Here is a 19,849-nt window from a genome sequence, read left to right on the forward strand (position 1 = left end):
TGCATGGTGCACCTGGGCACATACGTACTACAGTTCAATGTCTGGTGCCTCAAATCCACCCTTCTGTAATGAAGGAGTGAGCGTTTCCCACTCAATCCGTGGTTGCCCACCTGACCATGCACCAAAAAAGGATTGTGAAAGGGGAAAAGGGGATGTTCAAAAAGAGATACAGTAGTTTGGGGAGGAGTACCATCTTCATTAATGCTATCCGACCTGCAGTAGATGGTGGGAGGGAAATCATGCAGGTGAACTGATTTGTTATGGTGTTTATTGCCGTTCCGTAATTAGGGCGTAACACCTCATCTTTATCACTATGTATTTTTATTCACAGATATTTGAAGTCATCAGTGCACCACTGGGGAGGGAAATCTGGCATGAAGGAGGTTGAAGCGGCAGTTAAAGGAAATAGCTGGGACTTTTCCAAATTAATATGTATGGCTGATATGCCTCAAAATATAATTGATTCCTGTAGGGTTCCATTTAAGCTCCGACGGAGCTCCCTAAAATAAAGCGTGAGGTCATCAGTATATTGAGATATTGGTTGGTGCCGGCTAGGGTACCGCTGTGCACAGTCTCAGTAATGTTGCCTTAGTTTGGAACCTATGGGTTCCACAGTTAGGGCAAATGGCAAGGGCGAGAGTGGGCAGCTCTGCCTGGTGCCCCTCGATATCTCAAAAGGGTCTGATACTGCCCCATTAATGCGCACTCTGGCCTGGGGTCTTGTGTGCAATAATTTAACCCAGGATAAAAACATTCTAGGAAGTACCATTTGAGCATGTATTGCCTGCAAATATTTTCATTCTAGTGAATCGAATGCCTTTGTGACATCCAAAAGGATCGCCACTATATTCAAACCAGGGTCTATGTCCTGTAGAACCGCAAAGAGTATTCTCAAGAAATGGTAGGTGGACTGACTCAGAATGAAACCTGACTGATCAGGTCGTACCAGGTGTGCCATAAGAAGAGAGTCTATTGGCAAGTAGTTTCACCAGTATTTATACTTCACAGTTAATTAAAGAGCTAGGCCTGTACAAATCATATTGATCAGGTTGTTTTCTTGGTTTTAGCAGAGCAGTTATCAGGGCTTCCCTGATAGTTGGCAGAGGGAGTTGTCCTACCTGTCATGGTTCCTCAAATATATCTAGAAGTATGAGAGTTAATAAGCCACCACATGGCCCGGAGCTTTTCCTGAATAGAGGTGCTATATTGCTTCGAAGATGGTTTCATTTTGCTGAATGCCTGACCTAGGAAGCCGCGATGGACATTGCTTAACTGACCCAGGGTCACATTTTCTAGGTATGTATTCACCTCAGTGGGTTCCTTTCTTTGACTGTTATAAAGGCCTTGATAAAAGGCTGCAAATGTTTGCAGTATCATAGGCGTTTCTACCTGTACAGGGCCATGTGCGTGTCTTAGACTGAGCACATCATTGGTTGCCCAAGGCCATTTTATCATGGTAGTGAGTGTTTTTCCCGGCCTCTCTCCCTCCCTAGGCCCTTGCAATTGCATACTAGACTCCCGGAGTGCCACATTATGGTGTTCCGTCAGGATAGTTTTTATCTGGTTTGTCAGTGTAGGGTCCTGTCTAATAGTCTGCTGCCTTTCTAGCCGTATTAGATCCTTTTCCAACGTATTTATGTGATCCTGGAATGAGCGGAGCACTCCTCCACTTTTGGCATGTACATACTCCTAATAGTGACTTTAAAAGCCTTCCAAACTATAATTATAAAGTCAACAGAGCCTATATCATGTTTCAGAAATTCTGAAATGTTAGTGTGAGTTGCTCAACAAACAGGCTATATAGTAGTGTGGTCGGGGTGAAACACCAGGTTTGGGCCTAGAGGGGTCTGTGCAGGGATTGTTAAGGTGCGCATGACTAGAGAGTGATCAGAGAATGTACTTGCCATGAGTTATTCCTTGTACTTAGGGGCCTGTGCTTTTGCAAATCAATCCGTAATCCAGCCGGGACCAGTTTCCATGCACTCCAGATTGATAAGTGCCTTCCCAGTCTTGGGGATGCCGAATATGCCAGATGTCTAGTAAGTCTTGCTCATGTGAAATATCTCACAGATGTCAAGATGCTGCAGTTCTATAACTAGGAGGAAACTGGGACCTGCCCAGGTGTACATCAAGGGCACAATTGAAATCACAGCCCCAGAGCAGAGTGGTTTGTTCCGTGGATGTAATTTTGCCCCACAGCCAATCAAAGAAAGCTCATCCGTATTAGAGCCATAACAATTGACAACAGTGATGTTGTGTGACATCAGTCCACATCTACTGTAGGACCCTGAAGTGTATATGGTACTCCTGTTGTTTCAGAAGCGCCTCACCTTTGCATAGGTAGAGAACAAAGAGAACTGTATGATGCTCACTTGTCAGCAAATGCCTGGGAAGATCCCCGGGCTAGGTGTGTCTCCTGAAGGAATGCTATAGTGACTCTGCTTTATCATGGCAAGGCAGAGACACTTTACAAGTATTTCTCTATTTTTAACATTCATTTTAAAGCCTCTAATTACGGAATTTTAGCAGCTTTTAACTCAGTTTTCTGCTCCCAGTCTTTAACTGTGACCCACATTTCCTCCTCCAGGCCTGCTCTCTGGTCCGTCGCGACTTCTTCGAGTGCCGTTTCAGCGGAGGGAGCGAACCCTGAAAAGGAACTTCCCGGACGTTGGCTGCCGCCATTTTGGGCAGCTGACGCTCTAGTCTTTGCACACAGATCATCCCGGGCTCCGCTCTCCTATTTAATTGGAGCCCAACGTGGACGTGCACAGTGGGTGCACCAAAGGAAAGCCCGTCTCTCGCCTGTCTATGCCTGGATGCCGCCAGGAAGGCTGCATCTTTTGGGTAAATCATGTCCCACAGATCATACTCGAGTCTGGAGCTCATAGAGATAAGAAAGCACCCCTCCAGCAGCTCTTGTGGAGAGAAACCTCAGCTATCCGATAAAATAGATTATTGGCAATGCAACATCTGTAAGTTCTCCTGGGCCTATTCCACCCCCCCCCCCCACCCACCCCCCAAGTCAAGTATAAGGCCTTGGGCCCTCAATTCATGATCCCTTAACCAGCAAATCTGGAGTTAACAGTAAAAGCATCAATCTGGACAAGGCCAATCATAGCTCCCTTCAGTGGTAGTGCACTTATTTAAATGCACATTTCATCCCTGAGCATGATTCAGAAATCTGGGACCTCTTAGACTCAACGAAGCCAGATATATGTTTCATTGCTGAAACCTAGCTACATTTATCTTCCTCTCCATCCATAGCTATAGCGTTTCCTGAAGGCTATAGGGTAACCAGGTGCGCTAGACAGCTAAAAAAGGGAGGGGGAGTAGCTTGCGGCACGAAACCCTCAGAGTCGATATTCTCGACTCCTGCTCCACCCCTGGGTTTGAAATTATAATATTCCAATTAAAAACTTCAACTAATCTAATTTGGAAGGTGGCACTGGTTTATCGCCCACCCGGTGCAAAAAAATTATTTTTAGTGTGAAGCTCATGGAATGGCTAGCACCTTATATTTTAGCAGCGGATAATTTCCAGCTCTTGGGTGACTTCAATTACCATATTGACAACCTATTTGACCCATATTCCATTAATCTCCTGGTAGATATGGAATCATTGGGGCTCCACCAAATGGTATCAGGCCGTACACATGTAGCCGGGCACACCGTCGATTTTAGTATTCACAGATGCCGCAAATCTAGTGGTGGATCTGATGCAGCGCAGAACGTCAAATTCCCCCTTCGGCACAGACCAACTACCTCGGCATCCAATTCACTCAAATACATTCATTGGTGGGGCCCATTACACCAATATACTTACACTCAGTTGACCTGTTTTATGAGGGAAAATACGTTTCTCAACGCTGACATGAGTAATACATTTACCTTACCCTTAAACACATTGCCCTCAGACTTCTAAGATATCCCTCTCATAAGGAGATGGATCATTTAGTTGCTATACTTGGTTTTAATGAATAATGCTTGTCTATCTATACATTACTTCCTTACCACATTTCTCTTATTTAAATAACTGACACAACACATTTGTCAATTAATCAAATATTCTTTATCTAAATTATATTGCAAGAAAATTAGAAATCATCATCAGCATTTCAGAGCATCATATTTACCTATTCTGGCTAAAGTCGTCCTCTAAGTCAATCAGTCAAAGAAGAATTTTATTCAGCAAAGTTAGGCCGCAATTCAGTCTTTCAAAGATCCAGGATAACAGCTGTCCAGCAGTGTCACCGTCCTCTCCGTCAGCATAACGTCAGGAAATCGAGTTCGTCAAAGAAGAGCAAGCGCATCAGCGTATCGTCTCGTAGCGTTTCGTAGCGATTTCTATCCTAATTCCCTACCTACTTTCATAATGAAAATAATATCAAAATGTATCAAGATCGGGGTTTAGAGAGTCCGGATTGGTCAATTTGGGGTTGTGAGGTGAAGTTCTCACATAGTCATCGCATTTGCTGGTTCCGTTTTTTAAATCAATCATTGTCCTTTATTTTGGATGGGTTCCCGGAGCGTCCTTGGAGGGTACATGTTCTCCCGGGGTCAGGTCCAGGTCACTGCTGCTGGTAGTGACGCCTGCGCACTTCACCCAGAACCTTGTGTTGTGAGGACAGTCACGTTTAACGTCTCGTTCAGCCATCTTGTGTAGGCCGAAATGGTCAACTTAAGCAAAAGAAACACAAAAACGTAATTAAAAGATAGAAATGACTAATAAAATGTTATCCCCTTACTAATACCCATATGTGTGTGTATTTATCTAGCAGAAGCAACACTCAGAGCGGTTTATACTCACTGAATAAAGCACAAATCACAAATATATCACTTAAGGCAACATATAACATGTAATATTCTAATTTTCTACTATTAATATGCGTACACAAGTTAATTCACGATTAATATAGCCATGCAAAGTGCAATTCCCACGTGTAATTCTCTTGTTAATATAGTTGGAGAGTTATCACTTCAAACAAATTAATAATATTACAATTAATTGATTATTCGGATTAATATAAACATGCAGAATGGGGGGGTATACAAAATGTTGTATTACCCACTCCAGCAGATCCACCAGTGTGGACTGATCACTTCTCCTTAGAGATCCTCTTAAAAGTTCAGAAACCGATAGGTGCCTCCCGTGATGCCATGAAACTCATGAGATCCTGGAGAAAGGTGGTTCCCTTCACCCTGCCTCTACTCCTACAGTTGTATCAGACTATGAAGACACCAATCTTGCACTAAAAGCCTTTGAAGACTCATTTATACAGCCCTTAGATACTATAGCCCTGCTAAAAGTATCTAGAATAAAAAGTGAAACCCCCCTGCACCTGGGTATTCCGAATCCTTAAAAAAGGAGAAATCTGCATGTAGGAAATTGGAATGTAAATGGAGGAAATCCAGATCGGAAGACGGAAAATTGCTTATAGAACAGCCCAAAGGAAATATCTAAAATGTTGTAATATTGCTAGAAGGACTCACATAGCAGCGATCATCAATTCTGCTAAAAACACCTCCAAAAAGCCCTTTAAAATCCTGAATGAACTTATGAACCCAAGCATATGCAATCCTACCATACCTACATCCCAATCACAATGTGACAATCTTGCTGTGCACTTCGAACTAAAAATTAATAACATCTACAACTCTCTTCCAAATATCGTTATACCAATAACTGAAGAGCCACTGGAAGTCAAGATTAACTCTCAATCTCCTACTTTAGAACTGTTCAATCCAGTTACAGCGGAACAAGTATTGGTCCGACTAAATTCAATAAAAACCGGTTACCCGCTGGACCGTGCCCACCCTCATGTTATAACTACATTGACCCGCATATTGCCTACTCCAATCACAGACCTATGTAATCACTCTTTACAGTTAGCCACCCTTCCACATAAATGGAAGGCAGCACGTATTAGACCCCTTCTTAAAAAGCCCACGGCTGATCCCCTAGATATGCTAAATTACATACCAATATCACTACTCCCTTTTATGTCCAAAATCTTAGAGTCACTGGTGAATCAACAACTGGTCTCCTTTCTCGAATCCAACTGTCTGTTGGATCCTTCTCAGTCAGGCTTCCGTGCGGCTCATAGCACAGAATCAGCCTTTATGGAGGTCACCGATACCCTCAAACTCGCCTTAGACCAGGGAACCTCAGCTATGCTAATTCTCCTGGATCTATCACGGCTTTTGATACCATCTCCTATCAAATTCTAGCTCAAAGATTGGGGAGATTGGGATCAGTGGTAAAACTCTGAAATGGATGGAAAATATTATTTTTGAGCGCACCCATTCTGTTCACATTGGTGACTACACTTCAAAACCCATGGTCCTGGATAAAGGGGTGCCCCAGAGTTCAATTTTGAGCCCTACTCTTTTTAATATTGATGTGGCCCCCCTGGCAAAACTCATTAGGTCATGTGGTTTTAAAACCATCTCTTATGTTGATGACACGCAACTGGTCATCACCATGGATTAAAATCCAACACTCACTAAAGTCAAATTCAAGGATTGTATGTTGAAAATTGCCTCATGGATGACTGTAAACTTTCTGCAGCTTAACACGAATGAGACGGAGATCCTTCTATTTGGGAAAGCCCACTCAGTCTGGTCAGCAGACTGGTGGCCATCTGAGTTGGGATCACCACCGACACCAAATAAATTCGCAAAAAATTTAGGAGTCCTCTTAGATAAAAACATCTCCATGAATCAGCATGTTAAAAGCATCTCTGGAATCTGTTTTGGTCTCATGCGCATGCTCAAGAAAGTGTTTCAGTGGACCCCTCTACAGGCCAGGAAAACCTTATTCCGGGCTCTGATAATAAGTCGCTTCGACTTCGTCACCGCCCTAATGGTTGGAATAATTGTAGGCCTTTTAGCTAGCCTCCAAGTGGTGCAGAACAGAGCAGCACACTTTATCCATAATCTTCCACCACATTTCCCATCAGAACCCCTTCTCTGCTATCTCCACTGGTTACCAATAAAAAAGTGTGCACTTTTCAAACTTCTTTGTCTAGTCTGCAAAACGCTGCACGGAAAGGGCACTTGTTACCTAAAAAATAAACTTCTTTCGTACATCTCGGCTCTCCAGCTCAGATCTAGTTATCTTTTACTGCTATGCCCCCAAACGTATTTGTACGACCAGATTTGGGAGTCTCTCCTTCTCTTTTTTGGCTCTGCATCACTGGGATCAGCTAGCCATGTCCATCCGTGCCTGCCCTAATTTCACTCTCTTTAGAAAACTTCTTGAAAATCTGTCTGTTTAATCTCTAACCCGACATTGTACTTCTAACTGCTCATCGCTGCCATGGAGCCGAGACATCCCCTCAGGGATGATTTGTGCACCTAATAAATAAATAACATAAATAAATAAATAGGACACAATATTTCTACATTTATAGGAGTAATTCAGGCATCGCACTTTCCAGGTGATGCATGTGGATTAGTTTGTGTGTTATTGTTTACATCGGCCAGAAGTACAGCGCGATAGAGTGGTAACTGGTGTGTGTGGTGTGAGGTGGGTAGTATCTCCCTGGATGCCAAGAGTAGGGTGCTACCAAGTAGTCAACGTACATGTTGTAATAATATTTTCCAATAACAAAACTGCCCCCCCCCACCCACACTGGTGGCCCTAAACCTCCAGGAAATAAGTCCCATCTCCCTTTAAGCTAAAAAGAACGTCAAAGGAATGAATATGTGATGTGAAACTCATTTGGGAAGGAACAAACAACAGAGAGTAACCAGTGGGGAATATCCAAAGAGGCGACATGGTCCTACTCGACATGTTAAGGGTGTCAAAGGGGCAGTTATTATCCTTCCCCCCCCTTTGGCCTGCCGGACATATATTCCAGAGGTCTAAAGTCAGTTCATGATGCTTATCGAGGCATTACGTGACGTGATTCAGACAGTAGTGAAGGCAGCAGTAAGTCAAACATCACAGGTGGATGGGGCCTGTATCAGCCAGTCTGAATCTTCCGGGGGCGACACCAGATCAAGATGAAACAGCAGATTGGTTGCCTCTGCCCTCCCGGCTGAGCAGTCCACGCAGGAATTCTGAGGCTTGTTGTGGAGTGTTGAAAAAGTGTTGTTTGTTGTTGACAGTGATCTGTAGCTGGGCCAGATAGAAGATAGTGTAGGGGATGTCTAACTTCCATAGTTTCTGCGTGCCTGGGAGAAACGTGTTCATGCCTCCTGGACCGCCGCCGTGAAGTCAGGAAATATGGAAATGGTATTGCTGTCAAAAGTCATGGAACGTTGATCACGAGTATCCCAGTCATGAAAGTGCAGAAGGCGTGCAATTATTGGGCAAGCAGGCCCTTGTGGAGGAGGTAGACTGACCAGAGCGCGGTGCACATGTTCTACTATCAGCATACGTGAAAAATATTTGTGCCCAAAGAGAGTCGTCAACATTCTTTCCACATAGTCCTCCAATCTGCCCATTTTGGTTGATTAGTGGACCACCCTACTAAGCTGATATTATGATGATGCAAACACACATCTATGTCCTCGTCCTTCGGTGCTATTACCTTCAGGGCTTTTTCCACGTTTAGGAGAGGTGGCATGGTGTCTTCAACCTTTTGAAATACGTTGTTCAGCCTCTTATAAGCAGCTGTCATGACTCTCTAATTTACTCTTAATGCTATCCATCCAGGCACCAAGAGAGCCCATATTGGATTTGATGGAGTTTAAGCTACTCTGCATTGGTGGCAGTAGGGCCTTCATGTTCCCAGCATCCGTTTTAACCTCTGGGGGAGGTCTGGACTCATCTGAGTCCATTGATACAGTGTCAGCTCCATGAGGTGCCCATTTAGATTCAAAGTGCAGCTTAGACTGGTGGCCATCCGATTTATTCATCCTCATGTGACTTTCTGAGAAATGACTGCTCAGGAGCGCCTAGTCAACATTAGTCTGACAAATGGCTATCTGCCAGGGGAGCAACAACTAGCCCATGCAATGGGACCTTGAAGGAGACCTCACTGCACGTGGTAACTGGTTTAGGCTGGGGTCCTGCCTTTCTCCCTAAAGGTGTACAATCTCCAAGAGGGGGGGCACAAATAGCCCCGGGGCCCCGGGGAAAGAGCCAGTGTAGTCACCAGTACTCCATGGCAGTAACTTAAGGCAGGGAGTTGAGTCTTTTGTTGCGGGCCCTCACTGACCTGAATCTGGCCTAGTCGCAGCAAATATAGTCAATCTTTCTGCAGTGGGGGAGCCAAGCCTATGGTACCGCCCTGGCCCCCGTAGAGGGTCGTGGCCATGTAGTGCAGGTACGAGGCACCATGTGGGATCAGCAGAGGGCCTTGGGTCCCCCATAATCCATCAGATCCACCAGGCAGGAAGTGGAATTGCAGCAGGACCCCATGCGGGGATCATTGCTGGTATTCAGCTGCAGCCTCACAGCAATGTCCTGTATCCTAAGGGCGGGGACCGCTGCATCCCCAAAAGAAGAATGTTTCGAGATCGCGGCTCACCTTGCTAATTCCCTGCTGCGGACTCAAACTCTAATTCACTGCTGCCTTCTAGTGCTACCCTTGCTGCCAGCCCATCCACAGGCAGCACCGACGTCGCTCCAGTTGCACTCCCGTCAGAATATGTGGAGGTCCCCCTACCCACTCGACTCGGCGACGGTCGGCATCATCGCAACCCAGAGTGCGCCAGGACCACCAGGCTGCTTTGGTCCGCCCAGATTTTTCTGTCACCCCAGGCCGCTCAGTCAGCTGCTGCTTCCTCCCTGGGTTGTTTTTGGAGCCGTGTAAAGCAGAGACGTTGTTGCCAGTAGCTGAAGGGGCAGGATGGCGCAGGATTGTTGCCTTGACTGCAATAGCCTCACAAAAGTGCGCCCATCTTGAGAGCAAGCTCTCTGGTGCCCACCCCCCAAAAAATGTAATGTTCTTTTTTTTGTTTTATTGCATTCAATGAACTCTAGGAAATAGTGTATGCAATCTTGGTAGCCCTGGTATGCTTCTTCCTCACCACCACAGGCTTCTGGCTTCTAAAGATGGCACTGGCACGACAGAGAGCCGCCATGCGCAGGACCTTCCTGTAGTTGTTCTTGCGAATGATGTGACGTAGGCAGCTCAGGGTAGCTTGGGTATTCTTGTTAACAGTGATTGTTTCATAGGCCGAGACTGGTTTGCACTGACCTGCTAGTTTCTTCAGAACCACTGATGACGCGCGATTTTTAAAATTATAATGCTCAACACATTTACTGATTAAACATACGAAAAGGTAAGTGCACTTTGCACACGTTGGACACAATGACATGAAACTGAAAAAAGTGTTGTAGAAACACCGTAAAAGCAAGAAGAAGAAAACATACATACAAAGCCATACTAATCCATATAAACGAGATGCACTAATGAGAGTTTCCTATGAATATTTTGTTTGTTAACGGTTACGGATGAAATCATGTTGTTAATAAAGCGGCACAGTGTTTCTAATGCTTTTTGTCAGAATGCACCATTTAAGAAAGTTGGTGCAAAAATGTGTAGAAGCTAGGTACGATCTTGAAATTTCACATAATACCAGAGATTTTATAGTTTATGAAAAATAGAGAACACATTTTGTACTATGAACGGAGAATATTATACATTTATATGAATGTTGAGAAAAATTGTGGTAGTGGGGTATTTCTAACGTTGGCAATTTCCATAATAATAATCTTTGGGGACAGTTCTATATATTTCCTGTTTTTGACTAGATTTAATTACAACTATATTTGATATGATTTAGAGTTTTTCATTTAAACGTGTGATGCTAACTGAAAGGATTTTTCGAAAATGCTTTTTCTCTAGACCTGACCTTATCCCTCGAAAGCATTTTCAATTTTCTGGGGTGTAGTAGTACTTGGACTTTTCTTCAAATATTGCACTTTTATATTCTTTGATGGTGATTTTATATGAGATTCTATCTTGTTTGTCTTGATTTTTCCTCCATGCTCTCTCATGGCGGTGGCAAGTTTGTTTAAGCATCCTGAGTCTATCATTGTACCAAGGAGCGGATGGAGAGAGCCTTTTATGTGTAGTTGTCTTCAGGGGTGCAAATATATCTGCTGCACTCTCTAGCCAGGTGGCGAAGGCCTCTGCTCCGCTATCCGAGTCCTCTGGGATCACACAGGGTATACTATTTAAGGTTTTGGATAGTGCCTCAGCCGAGACCCCTTTCAAGTTTCTATTTTTGTCCACGGTGTGAGGAGTGTTCATAATTCTGCCAGTTGAAATGGTTGAGAGAGTAAAGGCAACTGCCTTATGATCAGACCAGCTGATGGGAATTGTATTTTGATAGACCGGTCTGGGGTCATCTGTGAAGATCCCATCTAGAGTGTGGCCAGCCTTGTGGGTGGGGGCAGAGACCAGTTGTGAAAGTCCATAATTAGTGAAAGCTTCTAAGAGCTATTTGCGTCATGGTTGTCCATCTCCTCTAAGTGGAAATTAAAGTACCCCATGATAGTCATCCGATTCTCTGCTAGCAGAGGTTCTAGAAGGATTCTAAGATCCCTAGGAAATGGGGGTCTGGGACCAGGGGGCCTATAGATCAGCAACCCACTAAAAGAGCAAGTGGGTGAGGTAATCAATTTGAATTGGAGGATTTCACATGTTGGCAGATTGAAGCCTGATTCGATCAGGCATTTATAATGCGATTTAAAGACCACAGCCAGACCTCCGCCTATGCATCCCTTCCTGTCCACCCTCTGTATGGAATAATTGGTCGGGATTGCATCTACCAGGTCGGGTCCCAAAGCGGTATTGGCCCAGGTTTCAGTAATGAGGATCCAATCTAGTTCGAGGTCTGCTAGGAGGATGGCAAACTCCAACTTATGCTTGATGAGGGAGCGAGTATTAAGGAGAAAGCCTTTATAACTCTCTTTTGTACCAGGGCTTAGTTTCTCGGGTTTATTAATGTATTTCATTACCCCGAGCGGTCTGTAGATTGTGACATGAAGATTCCCTATACCCGCAGGAGGGGCATATGTGTTGCTGCTGGTCATAGAGCTTCTGGAAGGGGAAGGTCATACACGAGAGGGAATTCCTGTTACCTTTGAAATTGATCAGGTTATCTCTAGAGTAACTGAGTCTGAATACCTGTTCTCTGCTGCAATGGCCAGAGTTCCAGGCGCAGTACAGATGCGGGCAGGCGCATATGGGCTTGCCTTTGGCGTGCCTTCAAGTCCCGCTGCGCGCGCCCGCTGTGCATCCGTGCACACGTGTCCCTGAGAGAGTATTGCAGTGGAAGGCTTACAACGTTGGTTTAACAGCAAATAAACTAAAATAGTACAAGTTTTTCAGCGAATAAACTAAAATAGTACAAGTTTAAAATAGGGATACCGCAGTAGGCGATTTCAGGCAGTAAAAACGAGGATAAAATACGGGCTATCTAGGTGAACAGGACGGTGCTGTCTCTCAGCGTGTCCGTGCACACATGCGTCTTATATGGGTGTGTCTAGTGAGAGTGCTAACTGCCACTTCCTCCTGAAAACCGGAAGTGCCTCTGGAGCCTGCTTCCCTCCGCAACAATCAAGCAGAACTGCTCGTGGCAGACCGGGGAAGCAGGAAACCCCTGAGAGAGTATTGCAGTGGAAGGCTTACAACGTACGTTTTACAGCATATACGCTAAAATAGTACAAGTTTAAAATTGTTTAAAATAGGGATACCGCAGTAGGCGATTTTAGGCAGTAAAAGCAGGGATAAAATGAGGGCTATCCAGGTGAACAGGACAGTGCAGTCTATCCATGACCAGCATGGGAAAGCATCTCACTCTTGCAAAGGTGCTCGGTGACATTATGTGAATTTGAGCATACAACAGTCTTCCGATGGTGGTGTTATGCCACATTACTGGAAGAAACCTCAGAGGGGGGGAATCACAGATGTCATTCTTGGTCTAATCCTGATCCACAAATGGTCTACCCGCCTGGTATGCCATTTGTGGATCGGGATTAGACCAAGAAAGATGATGACGTACACACTGAAATCAAGTAAGCTGACGAGGACTTACACTCCTCAATAATACTTTTCTACCTCAGATCGTTAGCAATACAAACCCAGCCTCTTGGCATTTCGCGCTTGATTATAACTTGCTACCTGATGTAGCGCTAGGGAATTTTCATTATATCTTGTAGAGCTTCGCAACATAGCCATTCTAAGCACCCGCACCCCTGCGTTAGGCTGATAGTAAGTACACGTGTTGACACGTAACGGTCACACTTCATACGCCCGTACTAGTATATGGACCAAGGATGATATAATAAATTTGCACCATACGCTAACAGTTATGTGCTTGATACACATCAGGGTTTAGTACTCCTGGTAACATATCTAAAAATTAATTAGCATAAAGCTCATAATAGATTCCCCCCAATCTAATGTCGGGAAATGTGTCTCAGTAAGTGTACTACACATGACCTAAACAGCAGTAATAACATATGCATCGCATCAATCTATAACCTCTGATCAGTTTACATCAAAGCTGCACGCCGGACTGCATCATGACAAACATCACTACACCATTTCACGTTCACTTAGATTAAAACCGCATTACACAGAAATCACAAAAAACTATCTTTACCATTGTCACGTATCACTTGGTGGTGGCTATGATTGATCTCTTGAACACTGTATCATAGACTTTTTATTAAATATATTGCTGCCTTGAGGAAGCCCTGGTCCGGATGACCATTTAAGGGCGAAACATGTGTCGGCTGTTGAAAGTCTCAAACTGCACCTTGTAACATCTCGAATAAATGATTAACACCTAAAACCCATGAACCACAGCAAAATAAATACAAAAGTTATCACTTGAAACCATGAAGCACCTTTTTCTTATCAATATTGAGAAACGGAGGAGGAGGCACTTACATACTTTCAACCAGTTACAAACTGAGGTACAAAAGATCCAATACCTCGAGAAAGCATCCTCCCAACATAAGACATATGGCAATAATATGCAGGAGGAGAACCCTTGGACCTCTCTCCTGAAACTAAATGTAAAAAGGAGAGATCAGTCTTACACTAAACACAGGCTATTCTTGATTCCTGACATATGTTCGAGCACCCTACAGAGAAAGTACATCATGCTGGGGATTAGAAAGAAGCTTCAGAAAATTAAATATGAGGCAACTGAACCATCTCACTTAATTGAAGGTTCTCTATAAAGGAAAGGCATACATGTTTGCACAAGTGGACCCCACTCAATCCCTCCTGGATAGTTTTAAGAATTCTAAGGGATTAAACTGTCCTTACAATCTGATTTCATCTTTGAAGTTTAGTTATACTTCGGAAGTTACTGGGATTCAAACTTTGACTCCTATAATAGTCCTACATCCCTGGAGCTTACCCTGAAGTTTCCTTATGCTTGTTGACTTTTCTAGAGTGTAAGGTGTTTGATGAACCCCTCTTTTGCCGCACTAAGTTTCTTTCTTTTCTTTGCCACCAAATAATTTACTGGTGTTCTGAGCAGAGAGCTTTGTTTATGTATTCAAATAGTGCTCTGCTTCTTTAGCAGTGTTTTCCTGAGTGGGACATGCTTCATCTGTATGTCTCTTGGATTCTTTCAGCACTCGGCTTACCTGTCAAAAATCTTGACATAAAAATAACAATTTAAAAAACAATTTTGCAAGAGAGGTCCGATTATAAAAAAAAAAAAATTGCTGATATGCCTTTCTTGCCAAATCCCCATGGGTCACTGTAATGTTGGGGAGGTTCATTTATTGGTTATCTTATTTTGTTTGTTATTTAATTTTTAACCTAAACTATAGACAAACTTGTTAATCCTTTCTTTCTTGACTTGTTAATTTTCTTTTAATCAACATTAAATATTTAACCTTTGAATATTTAAAGGGGTGAGGAGTTGGCCTAACGGCTAGGGTGATCGACCTCAAAACTGGGTAACCGGGTTCGAGTCTCAGCAAGGATACGCAACACTCTGTGATTTTGGGCAAATCACTTAATCTCCCCGTGCCTAACAAAAATGACTGTGTCCTCGTGTAACGCAACTGATGCTTGTGTAAAGTGCTCTGATACCGGATATCTTCAGGTCAAGTTCGCGCTATATAAAACTATGTAAAAAGAAAAAAAAAACCAACCTGGATCTGTTTACAACTAGATAACCAAGGTGAAGTGAGGAAGGATGGCTTCCCACAGTTGGACAGGCCCTGCCACACTTCAGTTGGCCTCCCATCCTTTATGCTGGAATTGGTCAACATGCTTCTAAAGAGGAAACAAGTAATAAGGTGCTGCTAGCAGTGCAACCGTGGTGTAATAAACTTGTGGTGTTCGTCTGCATGGCCACCAGACTCGGACCCTGAGGCATTTGCTCACAACCATCAATGCACTCACAATTCTGCTATGTCAAACCTCATTTACACCTTTCCCATTCTTCTAATTCTTATCTACCAGAGGTTTCTACTGATTCTCCCTTTTCTACCCTGCCAATATATCCCCACAGGCCATTCTTCCTTCCTTTATTGCCACACCACATCATATTATTAGACACCCATCAGCTGTCATCTTTTCACTATCCAAGCATCTTGCTTCCTTCCCTAACCATGCCTCTTTATACTCTTATGGATCTCAGACTAGTGACATAAGCCACACTGTGATTGTGTCTTGGCTCCTTGCACTGTGAATGGACCACACCACTATAATAGTTGGGTTGTCATATAGTCCATGCTGTGGTAGAATAGCAGCTCCCTCTCTACAGACTCTCTCTACACATAGACATCCCAATGTAGCAGCAAGTGTGCAGATCTTTTGTGTCTGAGTTAGCTGTTTGCACCAGTGGTAGCGGAGGAGTTCCATTGTTTTGCACACTGCAAAAAGTGGCAGTCACTGGAATTTGCTGATACCGACCACTTGCCCAGCACCATTGCTCACATAACACGTCACCTATATCACACGGCTTTGAGCTCCAAATGTGAAAGGTGCTTACAATTAGTGTTTTTGTAATGAAAAAATGTATGAAAATCATATGTATTTCAGACATTTAAGTAATGAAGATAAATAAATGGGTGGCAAGGAGTGCAAAGTTTAATTTTCAAGCCTAGTAAATGGTCAGTGAAGGCGACCTTCCACTTGTTGATCTAAACAACGATTCGGGTGCTCTTTGTGACCTGCTTTGGTGAGAAAAGGGTAGTTTTAATTGCGAAATGCCCTCTTTTAGTCATCTTATATCAAGCAAATGAGCAGAATGTTTTTGCAATGAACTCTTGCCATTTCATATTTGGCTTGTTATAAGCTGATATTCTCTTGTTATTTTTTTCACAGACTTTCTTTGCTTCAGTCAAGCAAGTATTCCCTGCAGAGGAAGACACAACTAAGCATGTTGAAGATAATTGTAAGTGAGAAATCGTTGAATGTTTTCAGAACAGAAAGTCATCCTGGCATATTTAAAAATGTATAGAAAAAGGATATCTTTGAATTTAACACCTTTCATAGCTGGTAACTAGTGACAACTGGTAACTGATGTCGATTTCCCCCTCTAAAAAACATTGTCAAAGTGTGATGTGTCAACTGCAAAATTAGTAGAAGGTTAAGAAGCTTGTTAAAAAGAGCTCCTTGAATTCCAAAGGTAAAACTGGTATTTGACTCGCATAGACATCTTATAGCTTTTTAGCTGGATCCACCAGACATTCAGAAATAGCGCAGCATATGAAATTATGAAAACGTCTAATCTGCTTAAAGTTTATTCCCATACTAATAAACTTTGCATGGATTGGATGTTCAGTGTCTGATTCCCTCCTGATTGCAGGCATCGAAATTACTAGCATGAATTGTGTAATTATACCGGACGGTTTGTCGGCAAATTAGGGGCTGTTACTGTGGCTCCATCTGACATGCCACAGGTGACCACGGAATGCTGGGGTTAGACAGGCGGTGTTTTCCCTTTAGTCAGGTGAATGCATTGCCCATGGCATTGATCACATTCGTCAGGATGTTACTTCTTTGCATGGTACAAGCAGACCAATCCGAAATAGCCTGAATTTCAGTGAAGTGCAGTTCTTTGCTATTCCTTTAAATCTTTTGTTAATCTGATACGGACACAATCAATCAATCGGGATTTGTAGAGCGCGTCTAATCACCCGTGAGAGTAGCCAGGTGCTAGGATCCTACTGCATTTAGTCAAAGACAGGTCTTTAGTCCTTTCTGAATTCCGTGAGAGCGGGTGCTGTTCGGATGGGGAAGTTGTTTCAGGACTTGGCGACGAGGTAGGAGAAGGAGTGTCGTCGGCTGTAGCTTTGACGGTTGCGGGGAGTGTGAGCGAGGGCGGGGGAGGCTGAGCACAGGTTTCCGGATGGTTGTTGGTAGTTCAGGCCGTAGTTGATATATGCTGGGCCCTGGTCGTGGAGGGGCTTGTAGGTGTGTATCAGCATCTTGAATTGGCGTCTTTTCCAGACGGGGAGCCAGGGGAGGTTCCTGAGGTTGGGGTTGATGTGGGTCCATTTGGGGAGGTTGAGGATGAGTCTGGCCACTGCGTTTTGAGACGTCTACAGTCTCTTTAGGAGTTGGTTGGTGATTCCTGCGTAGATTGCATTCCCATAGTCGAGCCGGCTCAACAATGGCCGGACTACAGTGGGTTGTGCAGTGCTGGTGAAGAGAGAAAAGTGACGCATGCACACATGCTAAGTGATAGGAAAGAGCTACTTAAAGACCTGCATTACTAAACATGCAAAACCACGTTGTTGGGGACACATATTTATTTAAAAAACTCCTGCCTGGGTACCACCGCGTTCTATGCACTCACATCCCACACAACACACTCACAAGAGAAGTAAGAGGTTGGTAACAGTCTAACTGCACTGATCATCAGGAAAGGACAATAGGCAGCCTCCCCATGTGGGCTTGTTGTAAAAACTCTGTAACCAAGACTGTCAGTTCGAGGCATGTGGGCTGCTGAATTCATATCTGTGCATAGATCGCGGCCTAGTGTTGGGTCCGGATGATTGCACATTGTTGTCCTGGAAGAGTCTTCGAAGTATCACGAGATAGGTGGCTCCTCCCCTGGATTCCAGTGCGCATGGGCATCCCCTCCATCCTTAGATTGTTTTTTTCCGCCATTGTGTTCGGATGTCCTAATCTTAGCTCTTTGAGTAGTTAGGCCTCTACTTCGTCGGTATTGTTTTCGTTCGGCGCCGAGTATCTTCATCGAAGTTATCCATTTGCCCATTTGACGTCAGCGCCGATCCAGATCGACGATGGAACCAAAGACATCGAATAGCCCCTTCAAGCGTTGCCCTCTTTGGAACGCTAAATATGCTCGCTTCGACGTGCACCCGGTGTGCAACAAGTGCCTCTCTCCAAACCACGACGAAGCCACCTGTATGGCGTGCTCCCAGTTTCGATCGAAGAAAACACTTCGCATTCGTCGAGCAGCTCGACTCGAGGCGCAGAAAGTAGCGCCAAACCTGGACAACCTCTTCGGGACCGAAGATGAGGAGGTCGTGGACCTTGAAGTTCAAGGAGAGATATCGTCGGCGTCGGAGCGTGAATCAGACTATGATGCCGAGGACGAACATATTCTAGATGAAGAGGATGATGACGTCGTTGAACGGGTAGGAGACGACGGAGAGGCCCTTGGGGCCGAGGAGGATAGCTCGGAAGAGGAGCTACGCCCACAGGTCCACTCAGGGCCCAAAGAGACACTCGATAAGGCTCAGGTCGCGGGATCGCCACAAGGCCTTACCCAAGATCATTCCTCTCGTTCTTCCGCCCCGCTTAAAGGCCCGGCGTCGAACTATTCTAAAGAGCCGTCGGTATCGAAAGCGCCATCACTCGATCGACGAGAATCGAAACTGAAGGGAACGGCACCGAAAGCGAAACCGAAAGTGAAGGAGTCTCTCCACTGCACCAAGGCCTCGAAGCCCTCGGAGCCGAAGACGCAAAAGAAGACTGTCGACGCCGAGAGAAGTCTTACGAACGTCGAGCCGAAGGCGGCACCTACCGTCAAGGTCAAGGTTGCCGACCCGAAAATATCGACGCCAAGGAGCGTCGACACACATATGGCGAGCGGCGCTCGAGAGCCACCCCATTCCAGTCTTCGTGGCCCAAAAACGACATCCAGTACGGGGCCTGAGGCCACAACCAAAAGGGCGTCGAAGGATCGTGTCCAATCCGCGACGCCGTCTCCCTTTCTAAAGCAGAAGGTGTCGGAGTCGTTATTACGCATCCAAACCAAGGCTTCCATGGTTGGCGCAGACACGGCCCCGCAGCCCAAAACGGTCAGCGCGGTTCACATCGCGTCGACGCACATCAAGTTTGGACTTCCACCAGCGGTGCGACCAAAAATGTTCGACGCCAAGAAGGGTCTCGACCCCCAGGAACCTGTCGACCCGAAGAAAACTGTTGAGGTACCGACAGGCATTCCAACAGAAAAGAGAGCGGTTGCAATACCTCGCGCCGATGAGGATCCCAGGCAATTTATCGACACCAATACTGGTAGACTTTCTATATACAAGCGGAAAATAGTGTCAGAGACACCAATGGAGCCCTACAAAATTCCATTGAAGAGAAAACGACCAACATCACCAGTTCTAGTGGAACAACTTCCATATTGTGCCACAGACCCTCAGTCATTCTCACCCACACACTCTAATGTGGATGCTGGAGATGTTGATGATATAGAGGACACTTATCCTATGGACACTGACCCTGACGACCAGAACCAGCCTTGGGTGGACAATACTGATGCAGGGGACACACATGCTGCTCCATACACACAAGCATATGTGGTGAAAACGTCTCCTACAGAGGATACGGCTGCTTTCAATGCCTTAATTGAAAGAGCAGCCAACAATCATGATGTACAGCTCCACACTGATCCTATTGAGGACGACTTTCTAATGGATACTTTCT

At 44.7% G+C, this 19,849-nt stretch overlaps 1 protein-coding gene across 9 annotated transcripts in view; it reads left to right on the forward strand.

Annotated features, from left to right (window-relative positions):
• Positions 1 to 19,849, forward strand: part of MYO6 (myosin VI) — an 856,486-nt gene that overhangs the window by 241,131 nt on the left and 595,506 nt on the right. For all 9 annotated transcript variants that reach the window (XM_085610973.1, XM_085610975.1, XM_085610976.1 and 6 more), the window contains exon 3: positions 16,265 to 16,334. In XM_085610973.1, the coding sequence (XP_085467099.1) occupies positions 16,265 to 16,334 (70 nt within the window). The remainder of the gene's footprint in view (positions 1 to 16,264; positions 16,335 to 19,849) is intronic.

This window comes from Triturus cristatus, chromosome 6, assembly GCF_964204655.1.
Source record: "Triturus cristatus chromosome 6, aTriCri1.1, whole genome shotgun sequence".
Lineage (NCBI taxonomy): Eukaryota > Metazoa > Chordata > Amphibia > Caudata > Salamandridae > Triturus > Triturus cristatus.